The sequence below is a fragment of the Hyperoodon ampullatus genome (assembly GCF_949752795.1).
Source record: "Hyperoodon ampullatus genome assembly, chromosome: 13".
Taxonomy (NCBI): domain Eukaryota; kingdom Metazoa; phylum Chordata; class Mammalia; order Artiodactyla; family Ziphiidae; genus Hyperoodon; species Hyperoodon ampullatus.
Genome location: NC_136926.1, coordinates 26,839,808 through 26,851,257, shown reverse-complemented (window position 1 = coordinate 26,851,257; position 11,450 = coordinate 26,839,808). Strand labels below are relative to the sequence as shown.

The 11,450-nt window shown below is 60.6% G+C and overlaps 2 protein-coding genes across 2 annotated transcripts; one reads left to right on the top strand and one right to left on the bottom strand.

The window, feature by feature from the left end:
* Window positions 1-495: 495 nt before the first annotated feature.
* On the bottom strand, window positions 496-2,319 carry YDJC (YdjC chitooligosaccharide deacetylase homolog; the record flags this gene model as incomplete). The annotated part of the gene is made up of 5 exons (XM_079717431.1): window positions 496-1,160; window positions 1,357-1,534; window positions 1,614-1,713; window positions 1,910-2,069; window positions 2,156-2,319. 5 exons carry the CDS (start codon window positions 2,317-2,319, stop codon window positions 791-793), a joined length of 972 nt encoding a protein of 323 aa, XP_079573557.1. The 3' UTR covers window positions 496-790.
* A 2,482-nt stretch (window positions 2,320-4,801) lies between these two features.
* CCDC116 (coiled-coil domain containing 116) lies at window positions 4,802-10,087 on the top strand (the record flags this gene model as incomplete). Its single annotated transcript, XM_079718156.1, has 5 exons — window positions 4,802-4,873; window positions 5,698-6,261; window positions 6,377-7,261; window positions 8,139-8,747; window positions 9,785-10,087. The coding sequence occupies 5 exons, from the start codon at window positions 4,802-4,804 to the stop codon at window positions 10,085-10,087; spliced, it is 2,433 nt and encodes an 810-aa protein (XP_079574282.1).
* Window positions 10,088-11,450: the final 1,363 nt, after the last annotated feature.

Sequence of the window (11,450 nt, the reverse complement as noted above, 5' to 3'; positions counted from 1 at the left end):
ATGTGAGATTACATGAGACAAGAAGAACCACATGGGTTTCCATCTGCTCCTGGCATCGCCTTGATCCAGGCCACAGGAGCCCCAGTCACAGGGCATCTACACATCACCAGGGGTGCCATTTCTGTAGAAGACCATCCCTCCTGGAAAAACGTAAACACACTCCTGCAAGTTTGCAGGACCTCCTCAGACCCATCCCCTAGGATGGCAAAGGGCTGCTTACTTCAAACAGGTGATGTCTTTAAAGTCAAAATTGAGATTATAATATGCCTCCCAAAAAGTAGCCTAGTGAGACATTCTTCCAACCCCTCACTCCCCTCCTCCTACCCACCCCCACCAAAAGAAAAGAATGAAGAGAGCCTAAGCATGAGCAGCGGCAAAGGTGGAGGCCCTGCAGATCTTTGGAACAGTGACCTCGGTGGGCCCTGAAGGAATTTCGTGTCCTTCTTGTGTCTGGGAAGGTTTCCCAGGCACAGTCTATAAACACCCAAGTTTACAGGACACGTTACTTTATTAATACAGCCATCTCTGCCCTGTGCACCCAAACAAGGAAGATGCTTACACAGCACTGTGTTGCCCCCCTACCCCCACCCAATGCTTGGCAGGCCCCAGGCCCAGAGGTCACAGCTGCCACCAGCAGCCAGAGGGCTTGCAGAAGCTCTGCTGCCACTCTGAACCATGAGGACCTGGGCACAGAGGTGGCAGCATCCAGCCCAGGAAGTCACAGCCTGCTCTGGGACCCAGTTCCCTTCCTGGGCACCAAGGGATGTTAATGCTTGGCTGTCTGCCAGGGTCACAGTGGGGAGGGCTCCAGAAAGGTTTCCAGAGTGGCTTTACTGGGGGTCCCCTCTCCGGGCCTCTTGGAGTCTAGCTCGTGGAGGGCACAGAGCTGCACGCCGTCCTGGGCAAGCTGAGCCCACAGCACCGGTGCCGTGAGGACACGCAGCTCGTGTAGGCGCTCCCAGGAGCAGGAAAAGGCATCAGGACCCTCACCGCTGCCCCCAACCGGAGGCACACTCGGATAGCCGGGGTGTGCCATCAGCTCGGCTGTCACTGCGCGTCCAGTGGGTATACCCTCCAGGGCCCTAGCCAGTGCCCCTGACACGTGGTGAGCGGACATGTGCCGGCCGCAGGTGCTCAGGCCCACGAAGACATCGGTCCACCTGTAGATGCCGGGGCATCAGCGGCAGGACTGCAGGGCCGCAATGGGCAGGGGTAGGGCAGGGGTAGGCCGGGGGCGGGACGGATCTGGGGTGGGGACACCACCAGTCGAGGATGAGAAACGGACACAGCTGACCAAGGTGAACAGCCAGCTGGACACACTGGGACCTGGGCCTGGCAGGGGGCAGGGGGCCTTACCGCAGGCCGTGGCGGGCAAAGGGGCCCATGGCGGCGCGGGCGTCTTGCTCCACGGCGCAGGCGAAGGCGCGCGCTGGGGCCTCGAGCCAATTGCAGCCGCCCACCCCGCGCTCCATCGGCAGCCTAGTGAAGCGCACCCCGCAGGCCTGCAGCGCCTCAGCGAACACCTGGCACACTCCTGCGGGCGGGGCAGAGTCAGGGAGAGGCTCGTGCAGCAACCCCCCCCGACCCCGGCCTGGGAGCACCAACCCACGCACCTGGGAGCACATGCACGTGCTGGTGCCCGTCCACGTGAGTAGGGTCCCTGCCCAGTAATTCCCGGAAACGGCTCAGCTGGGCCTCCAGCTCTCCTCGAACCTGAAGTAAGAAGGTGATCGGCACATAGAACGTCCGGAAGCAGCTACCCAGAAGGACCCCGTCCATGTGGTCCCCTGTGATCGCCCCTGTGTTTGAACCAGGAAGGCATCCAGAGCCCAATTCTGCGCACGGTACCCTCGGGGCGGAGCTTTGGGGGAGTCACCGCGAGCATCTTACTGAAGCCGCACCTCCGCACCTGGGGCAAGACCACCTCTCCGGCGGCCACCGCCTCCCGGAATCCCATCTTGCCGAGGAAGAAGCCTTCGGGGCCGAGCAGTGACGAGGCGCCGTGGCGCGCCGGGCCCACGGGGCGGCCCTCGGATAGGTTGGCGTGGAGGCCCGTGGGGATTCGGTGCCTGCGGGCGGAGCGCGAGCGGGAGCATCGGAGGCGCGGGGCGGCGGCCCCAAGCCCGCCCGGACCCTGCAGGGGGCCGCTGCTCACCTGTGGGCCAGCTCAGCCGCGCTCTCGGCGGCCGCGCCGTTGACCAGCAGGGACACGCTGGTCACAGCCCCCGCCAGGAAGGCTTCTACGATGCCCTCGTCGCGCCGCGGGCAGTAACCAAAGTCATCTGCCGTGACCACCAGCCGCACACGGGGCCGGGCCATGGTCCCTCCACCAGCTGTTCGGGCCCGTGGGGCTAGGGCCGGACAGTCCAGGCCCCGCCCCAGACGCGGCCCGAGGCCCCGCCCCGACGCACGCGCCCGGCGCGCCCGCGCTTTAGCCTTTGTTCTCGCCACCTGCTGGTTCCCGGGATCCCTGCAACCGCCAGCCACCCAAAGTGCCCCGCCCCACCCGGACCGCGGCCCGGTTTATGGCAACGCGAAACTTACAGTGACTGCAGAAATGTTTAATATGAAAAACGGAAAAATAAACCTGAAGAAAAAAAAATCTCTTACCCTCCCCCAAGATCACCACCGTTCACTTTCCGGGTACTGTCTCCCGGTATTTTCTCTAAGCAAATAAATACACCCAAGTTTTCTGCTCCTTCACCACAAACTTTTTTGTGTTGTTTTGAGAAGACAATGAACACATCAGTGTTATCTCATTCTTGTAGTGTTTCATTTTTTTGATAGTGACTGAACTTTTTCATGTTTTTATTAGCTATTTGTATTTCTTCTTTTTCAAATTGCCTATTTGTCTTTTGCTGATTTTCGAAGATGAGGCTTCTTCTTGATTTGTAAAAGCTCTGAACAATAAGAACATGAAAGAAAGCATGTACACCAATGGCTTTGTTTCAGAAAGCATGAGTCCCAGCTTCCATCTCTTGAGCTCTGTGCCAGGCTACAACTTTTACACTCATGACCTCTTTTTTTCCTCTGTGATCTAGAAAAGCTTTCCTTACCAATGACTTTACAAATAATCACCACGGTTGACGGCCAGGGTTTTCATTGTGATGTGGCTGTCTTGATTTTCCCAGTGGAAAGTGCAGTATTTGTATCCAGCCTATGAGGTTGGTCATGCCATTCCTGTTTTACAGATGAGGAAACTGAGTTGGGAGGGGTAGTGTCTTGCCCTGCGTGAGGAGCAGTGGAGCTGGGACTGACTCCGGAGCTCTGGCCTGCCTCTGGTCTGCTCGGCTCCTCTACACCCTGATGGCCCCCAGGTCAGGGGCCAAGAGGACAGAGCCGAACTGGAAAATAACAGATAATACCCACCTCCGTGGGGACGTTGTAAGAATTGGAGGCCTCAAAGAGCCCTTCACCAAGTTTTTTGGCATAAGGACTATTGTGTTCAATAGTGGTGATTCAAGTGTGGGATCTCAGCCACTGGGAAGCTGGTCCTGGAAAGGCCAGAGGCCCTGAGGGTCCGCTACTGGAAGGAGGAAATTCACATTTATTGAGCACCTACTGGTATTAGAAAGATCATAGGTTAGGGGTGAGCGCTGCAGTTCCTATCTCCAAGGAGTGCGATCTGACAGTCAAGTAACAACAAGGTGTGGCAGAGTCTGGGATGGGGTGTGTTGTAATTCTGTTGGGGGGACGGGCCCTCTGGGAAGGCTTCTCTGAGGAGGTGACACCTGGGGGGGGCGGGTGTTGCATTAGGAAGGCCTCCGGGGCAGAGAGGGAAAGGAGGGAGAGGAGGTAAAGATTTACAGGGTCTTATTAGGGTGCGGGTGTGTTGTAGGAAGATTTGATGTACTTTCCAAGCCCATGTGGAAGGACGCTCAGCTCCACTTACAGAGAAGGAGCAGGTGATTAAAGAAGTTGAGTCACACGGGCAGGAAAGAGCAAAGCTAGGAGTTGAAGCTCGTCTGTGACTTAGAGCCGGGACTCCTCCCACTGCGCTGGGGACAGACCCTGGGGTGTCCACACTGGGCGAGGGGAGGACCCTGGAAAGGAGCAGTCCGCGAGCAGGAGCCAAGGACAACTCAGCGACCAAGAGGGGAGCCGAGGAAGGTGCTTGTGTCACCGGGAGAGGCCGTGGCTTTGTCCCTTAGGCTCCCCTCCAGGCCGGACCGAGGCGGTCAGCAGCAGCGACATCCTCCCGCTCCCTCTGCGAATATGGGCGGGGCAAAAGCGTCAAAGTGGGGGAGGAGCCGCGTGGGCCCCGCCCCAACTATTGTGCCGCGGGAGCGGGCGGCGAACGGCGCGGAGCGAGCCAATCAGGACGCGGCGTGCAAATGAGCAGGCCCGCCAGAGGCCCCGAGCGGCGCGGACGCCAAGATCCCAGTGCTGACCGCACCGGAGCGTGTGCCCAGTGGGCGCGGACTTGGTGAGCAGGTCTCCCGGGGCCGGGTGGCCCGGGGCCGGGGCACCAGGGCCAGGAGGACGGAGGGCGGACGCACTGGGCCCAGAGATGGACGGAGACTGGATGCGCAGTCCCTCGGGGGCCCCAGCCCCGACGACTCTGGACACGGACGGTGCTGAGACGCCCACGGGGCTCCGAGCAGAGGACCGGCCTGACATGTGAAGGACGTGGGGTGCGGGGAGCCATTGACCAGCGGCCCACGGACGGAGGGAGATGCAGACCCACGGAGGGCTGGGGGCACCCTCACACCATCTCCCCGACCGGTTCAGAGAGGAATCTGCGGCTGCATCGCGGAACCAACGAGAGAGGAAGAGGGCATTGGGCCCGGCCACTTGCACCATGACCAGCTGTCGCCACCATTCGGGATACTTGGCGGACGACGAGGCTGGCCACACCACCTACGTGGCCCGGGTAAGTGTGCCCAGCAGGGCCCAACTCTGAGCCTCACCAGTTCTGGCGCCCACATCACAGCCCCCTTTCTCACTTCCTACTGATGTCCTCTCTGGACCTCTTAGTGACCTGTTGCCTTGACCACTCCTAGTTACCCCTGCTGGGCCCTACCTAGTCACCTCGGTCTCAGTCTCATTCCCTGTGTCCCCTGATCTCGGACGGGGAGGGGCATGGTGGACTAGAACCCCAGAGTGGGAGCATAGAGTCTACTCGGGGCCTACGGCTTGAGGGGCAGAAGCAGCCATGGGGCGCACAGGGCTCAGGACCACAGGTAGTCTGTACAGACCAGCAGTGGGGACGGGGCTCAAGGGGTTTTGTGATTCATGTCCTGGGTGAGGACAGAAGTGGACTTTCAGACTCCCCAGCCAGGTCTTTGGTATGTGAAATGTACGTGTCAGGGAAGCTTCAGGGCAACCCTGAACAGATCCCCACTTTACAAGAGAGGAAGTTGGACCTCAAGAGGGGCCTTCGTGCCCACAGTCACATGGCCTGAAGCTGACAGAGCCAGGGTCCAAATCCAGGGCTGCCTGGCTCCAAAACCTAGTTCCTGGGACTTCCCTGGCAGTCCAGTTGTTAAGACTCCATGCTTCCACTGCAGGGGGCACGGGTTCAATCCCTGGTTGGGGAACTAAGATCCTGCATGCTGCGTGACACGGCCAAAAAAAAAGAAAAAAGTTTCTTCCACTGCCCACTTCCCACCCAGTTGCTGGTGCCCTAGGAGGACCCCAGGGGACCCCTCCCCCCATGGGGCATCACTGCCCACTGTGATATGCCTGTCTGCTCAGGTCCAGCCACCTAAGAAGTCACTGTTCCCGGAAATGGGGCAAGCCTCCAAGCTGGGCCACACACCACATCCCACTTCGACGCATGGCCCCTCAGGCAGTTCAGGGCTCTGCAGCCACCGCCGAAACCCCAAGGGCCCTCGACCCTTTAGGAGCTTCCTGGATTTCCTTGTCGAGGGTCAGGTGCTGGACAGCCTGAAGACAGTGGTGGAGGAGGCAACTGAGCGCATGGCCACCGTAGAGACAGAGGCTGGGGTGCCGCTGGTGGAGGTGGAGGACCCGATGGAGGTGCCGAGGGGTGGGCGTCATGCGCGGGCCCGGCCCATCCTCAGTACCGTGCACCAGCACTGCACCCGGCCGAGCCTCTGCATGGGGCGTCCCAACAATTACCCGTCCTGCTCCAGCTCCATGTCTGACTCCCACAGCAGCTTCACGGCCAACTGGCCGGGCTCCCATAGCTGGGACAGCGACCTGGGTGCCCGCAGCTTGGGTGCACTGCCACCCATGAAGGACAGACTCCTGCTGGAGAAGAACCTCAAACGGCTGCTGCAGCTGGAGAACAGAGGGGTGAGGTCTGGGGCTGCGGCCCAGGTGGGGCAGGGGTGGACCCCAGCCCAGAGCCCAGGGCCAGGCCTGGCTTGGCTGCCCCTGGACGCCTCTGAGAGTCCTCCTCTCTCTGCAGAAAGGCCTGGGGCAGTCCTGCCCCCATGGGGACTCCCTGCCATGGGACTCACTGGGCAGCCAGACCAGCAGCCAGTGGACCCTAGAGCAGCCCCTGTCCTGGTTCTCAGGCCTGCTGGGCTCGAGCTCAGGCACGCCCGAAGTGTCAGAGCTGGGGCCAGCAGAGCGGGAGCTGATCTTCCTCAAGCGAGAGCTGAACAAGGAGATGAAGTCCTTGCTGAGCCAGCCAGGGTCCTTTGACCTGCCCGGCTACTGTGCTCTCCGAGAGCCCCATCGGACCCTAGACTTCCTGGCTGAGCACCACCTGTTCCCCGCCCTGCAGGACGTGGTCAACCAGGCTGTGGACAAGCTCAGTGGTGCCTGCCGCCGAGACGGCTGCCCTCTCTTCCTGTCAGAATGGGAGCCCTCCCCAGAGTCCAGCTCCAAGCTGGCCACACCCACTGATGGGGAGGAGCCCTACGATTTGCTGCCCACCACAACCTCCAGTCCCAGGATGGAGCACAGAAAGAGCATCAAGTACAGGGGACGCGGCAAGGCCAAGGAAGGTGGCTCCCCGCTGTCTAGCACCCAAGTGGACACCAGGTTCCGGCTTGAGGTAACACCCACAGAAGAGCCCAAAGTCCCTTCTCCCCACCCCAGGCAGGAGGGGCTTGACCAGGACCCCAAAGTACGGAGACTACCCCTGCCCACTTCTGGGCCCCTGAGCTCCAGCCAGAGGACCCAGCCCTGGTGGAGCCTGCACCTTACCCTGCCCGCCACCGGGATTGTGGTGAAAGTGCCCTCACGACAGACCCATGTCACCACCCTGGTCTCAGCTCCGCTGGCCTCCTCCCTCCCGTCCTCCTCCCACTGCCTCCCCAGGTTCTCACCCCACGACACCTCCGTGGTAAGGGGCTTCTTGCCATCTCCTGCTGTGCCATATCCGGAGGTGACCTCCTCAAGGTTGGGGCCAGGGTTCTTAGGGATGGATTTGCAGTGGTAGGGCTCCTACCGCCACCGCACCTAGCGGCCACTGTCACTAGCAGGTGCCCAGGGTCCAGGTCTCTTGCCCTGCCCTTGTGAAAACCACCTGAGTAGGGGATGAGCTGATGAGGGGACCAGGAATCCTGGCCTAGCTACTACCACGTGTTGTCAAAGATGAATAAAGGCTATTTCTTATTCTGGGTATTTTTTTAACATTTGCATGTGAATCTCAGAGGCCCTCCCATGTGAGGAGGGTCCTGTCCCTCGTGGACAGTGGCCTGAGCCCAGAGTAGGGCCCTGTGTCTGAGGTCTAGCCCCCTCTGGTCCTGCTGCCCAGGACGGGACTCACCAGTGTGTCTGCCCCGCCGAGAGGGAGTTGCTTGGGAAGGGTGCGGAGAGGACTTGGTGGCTTCACCCTGGCGGCTCCCCAGCGTGGCCCCTGACCCTGCTTTCACCCATCAAAGCCCAGGCGTGCTTCCCTCCTCTGAACCCTGGCCTGGGTGAGGGTTGTGCAGGCTCCCTTTTGGCTGATACAGTGACTGATGTCACTGGCCTTGCCCCGGGCCTGACGGGTGTGGCTGGCATGATAACAGGGTGGTAAGTGGGAGGTGGGCCAGCACGCAGGACCCCAGCTCAGCTTTCCATCGGGCCAGCAGAGCAGGTGTGGTGAGGCCGCACCCTGAGTGGACTGAGCGTGGCGCCGCGTGGGTGACGCGGAGGATGCTCTGGGTGGGAGGGCACCCAGGGTGGCAGGCAGGAGTGGATGACGTGTCTCCCTTTCCCTCCCTGCTGCCGCACAGCGCCCCAGTTACAAGTTCACCAAGAAGAAGACGCTGCCCTCCATCCCGTCCAAGTCCACCACCATGTCCCGCCTCTCCAACCCCTGGCACGAGGAGCTCGTTGACTACCTGAAGGGCCAGGCTGTGTCCTTGCTTGCCTGCAAGTACAGGTTTGAGAAGAACCTCACTGAGCAGCTGGGCTTCATCTCCTTCCCCATCACCGAGGCACTCCTGGACCTCTTCCTGGGCTTCAGGGAGGTGAAGGGCTCGCGCATCCGTCTGTCCTCCACAATTGACTGGAGCTGCCTGCTGCACAGGCTGGAGGAGGCCGAGTTTAGCCAGCGGTCACCCCAGCGGGAATCCCGGCCCCCTTCCCGGCACACCTCCCAGCACAGCATCCCCCAGCGCAGCATGCGGACACCCACCGCGCCGTCCAAGCTGGCCGCCAGGACCCACAGGGTCCAGGACAAGCCCACAGGGTCCCGCCTCAACATGAGGTCCCCGGAACCCCGGCTGCTCGCCTCACAGGAGCGCCTGGCAGCCGCGGAGCAGGAGCCCGCCAGACTGCCAGAGCCCAAGCTGTTCCCGTCCCCCGCCAATACTGGCGTGGCCTCCCACCAGTCCGACCAGGCAATGGACATGGAGGACCACCAGAGCATCGAGGAGGAGGAGGAGGAGAAGGAGGAGGATGGAGAGGAGGAGGAAGAGGACGAGGATGACTTTGGAGATGAGGGCGAACCCCAGAGCTCCCTGGAGCCTCAAGAGGAGGCCGTGGTCAGCGCCACGGCGGCAGGCTCAGGTGTGGGCCATGGTGACTGCCCATGGGGCCCCTGAAGTGCACCGAGTGCTCCATGCCCCACTCCTCCCGCCCCAGGGGCCACTGCCCTCGCAGCCATCCCGCCCCGAGCAGAGGTCAGAACAGCTGGTGCCCACGAGGAGCTCTGCTGAGCCTCTCAGGGGAGCCAACGGGAGAAATAAAGCTTGTGTTGATGGAACACGGTTTTCCTGTCAGAGATCTCAGCCATCCTTCTGACCACCTGCCCCCGAGGAGCATCTCTGGAGAGCTGGGCCAGGCCTCCACGGCAGCTGCCGGTGCCCTGAGCCCCGTGACCTCCTGGGCTCTGCTGCTCGCTCTTCTGCACTCCAGTCTGCACCTTCCTGCCTCTTCAAGCCTCTTAGGACTCATGGTCCCCACCCCCACGGCCCCTGTGCATCACACTCCCACTTCCCTAGGGCTCCTCCTCTGCCAGGGCGTATCCTCCCTCTCCTGATGCTCCCACGGCTACCTGTCTTCCTAATTTTTTTTTTTTTTTTTTTTTTTTTTGCTGTACGTGGGCCTCTCACTGTTGTGGCCTCTCCCGTTGCGGAGCACAGGCTCCGGACGCACAGGCTCAGCGGCCATGGCTCATGGGCCCAGCCGCTCTGCGGCACGTGGGATCTTCCCAGACCGGGGCACGAACCTGTGTCCCCTGCATCGGCAGGCGGACACTCAACCACTGCGCCACCAGGGAAGCCCCGTCTTCCTAATTTGTATTTCTCAGCTCGTGCTCCTGAGGTCACCCAGGGGCTGCTGGTAGGTCAAGCCATGGATTGGCTGACCCAGCTGGCCATGTGACTGACTACCCCTTCCGCAGAGGCCCTGGGCAAGGCAGCTCTCTCTCTTGAAGGGTCTGTGGGCTCAGCTGGTGCTGTGCTCAGAGGATCTCATGTCCAAGGTTCTCCTGGAGCTTCTGGCCATCCGGTGCCCCCAGCTCCTCCCCTCTGCCTTCCTCGGGCAGCCTGTTTGTTCCCCTTCAGGCATCTTCACCCAGGGAGCAGCTCCACCCCCACCCCCACCCTGCCCCTGTGGTGGAGAGAAGATGCTCAGCCTCGCTGAGCAGGCCGCCATTTCGGGGAGGCTGGTGGATCTCTCATGCCTCCCCTGGAGCCCGCCAGGTGCACAGAGGCCAGACCTGCTCGGCCCGGGCTGACCGTGCTCAGTGGCCCACAGGTGAGGACACAGCAACTACAGAGCTTCCTCTGGAACCAGGCAGGGAGGACCCTGCGATTCGGGGAGGAGGACCTGCTCCTCTGACTGGCAGAGGGGCCAGGGTCCTAGGTGGGGAGTCAGGGACCCATTTTTCCACAGAGTTCTTGTGACAAGGATCCTTCAGAGCACATGCTCGGTGCTAATGCCTATCCTCCGAGGCCACCACTGCCACCACCGCCGCCATGTGGAACCACAACAACCACTTTGTACATTACTGCCATATCACTTGGCCACAGTTGATTGGCCCTACTGGTGCATCCAATACCTCTGGCTTCCAGGTCCTGCTGCCCAGTCCTCAAGGGAGAAGGGTGTATGTCCCCACCCCAGCCTCAGAGGCACACATCTAGGCCCTGCGGTGGGAGCAGCCCCTTTGGGCACCACTGGCACATGATGCTAGAGACAGCTCCCCTTAGCTCCTGTTTCAGGCATCTGTTGCCATGTAACAAACCAAGATTTAAGTGGCTTCAAACAAAATCATCATTTGTAATGATTCTGAGGGGGTTCTACGGGCTCAGCTGCAGTGGTGTAGCCAGAGCGTCTGGGGTGGGAGTGCTGCTTTCGGCTGGGGGCTGGGCTGAGGCTAGGACATCCCTCGTGGCCCCTCCCCTTATATCATCTCTCTCCCTGTTGCCCCTGGCCATTCAAGGGTCTGTCTGGGCAGGGGCTGGCTTCCTAGAGGGAGGAAGCAAGAACCACCAGTGAGTGCTCTGGCAGCCTGTGCTCGGAAGTCCCCAAACAGCACTTCTGTGGCATTCTCGTGGTCAAAGCCAATTACGACGCATGCCCAGATCCAAGCGGAGGGGGTAGGGACTCCAGGACTTGGGAGAGGAGCAGGTTGTGCTCACAGGGGTGGGAGGCATTATTAGCAGATGTATTTGGAGACTAACACCTCTCCATCCTCCTTGGCTGACTGCACCTTGAGCAGTCCCCGGAACTGAGTTGAGTCAATCACGTCCCCTCTTGAGAATCTGAACCTGGAGACAAACTGTGGTATCCTGGTGGAGGGCCCTGAGCATCTGCCCATGAGGTGTTCAGGAAAAAGGAACAGCTAGGAGAAGCCATGAGGCTCCAGAGACTCAGGGAGAGCCGTGTTGGCTTCCCGACTCCAGCCCTGGGGTCTCTGCTGCTCTTGAAACCCTTTCTTTGCCTGTCAGGGAGATTACTCGCTGTGTCCTTACCATTGTCTGCTCCCAGTGCAATGGGAAGCTGTTGGCAGCTTTCAGCAGGCACCTGGCGTGATCCGATTTTACTTTTTTTTTTAAGTCTTTATTGAATTTGTTACAATATCGCTTCTGTTTTATGTT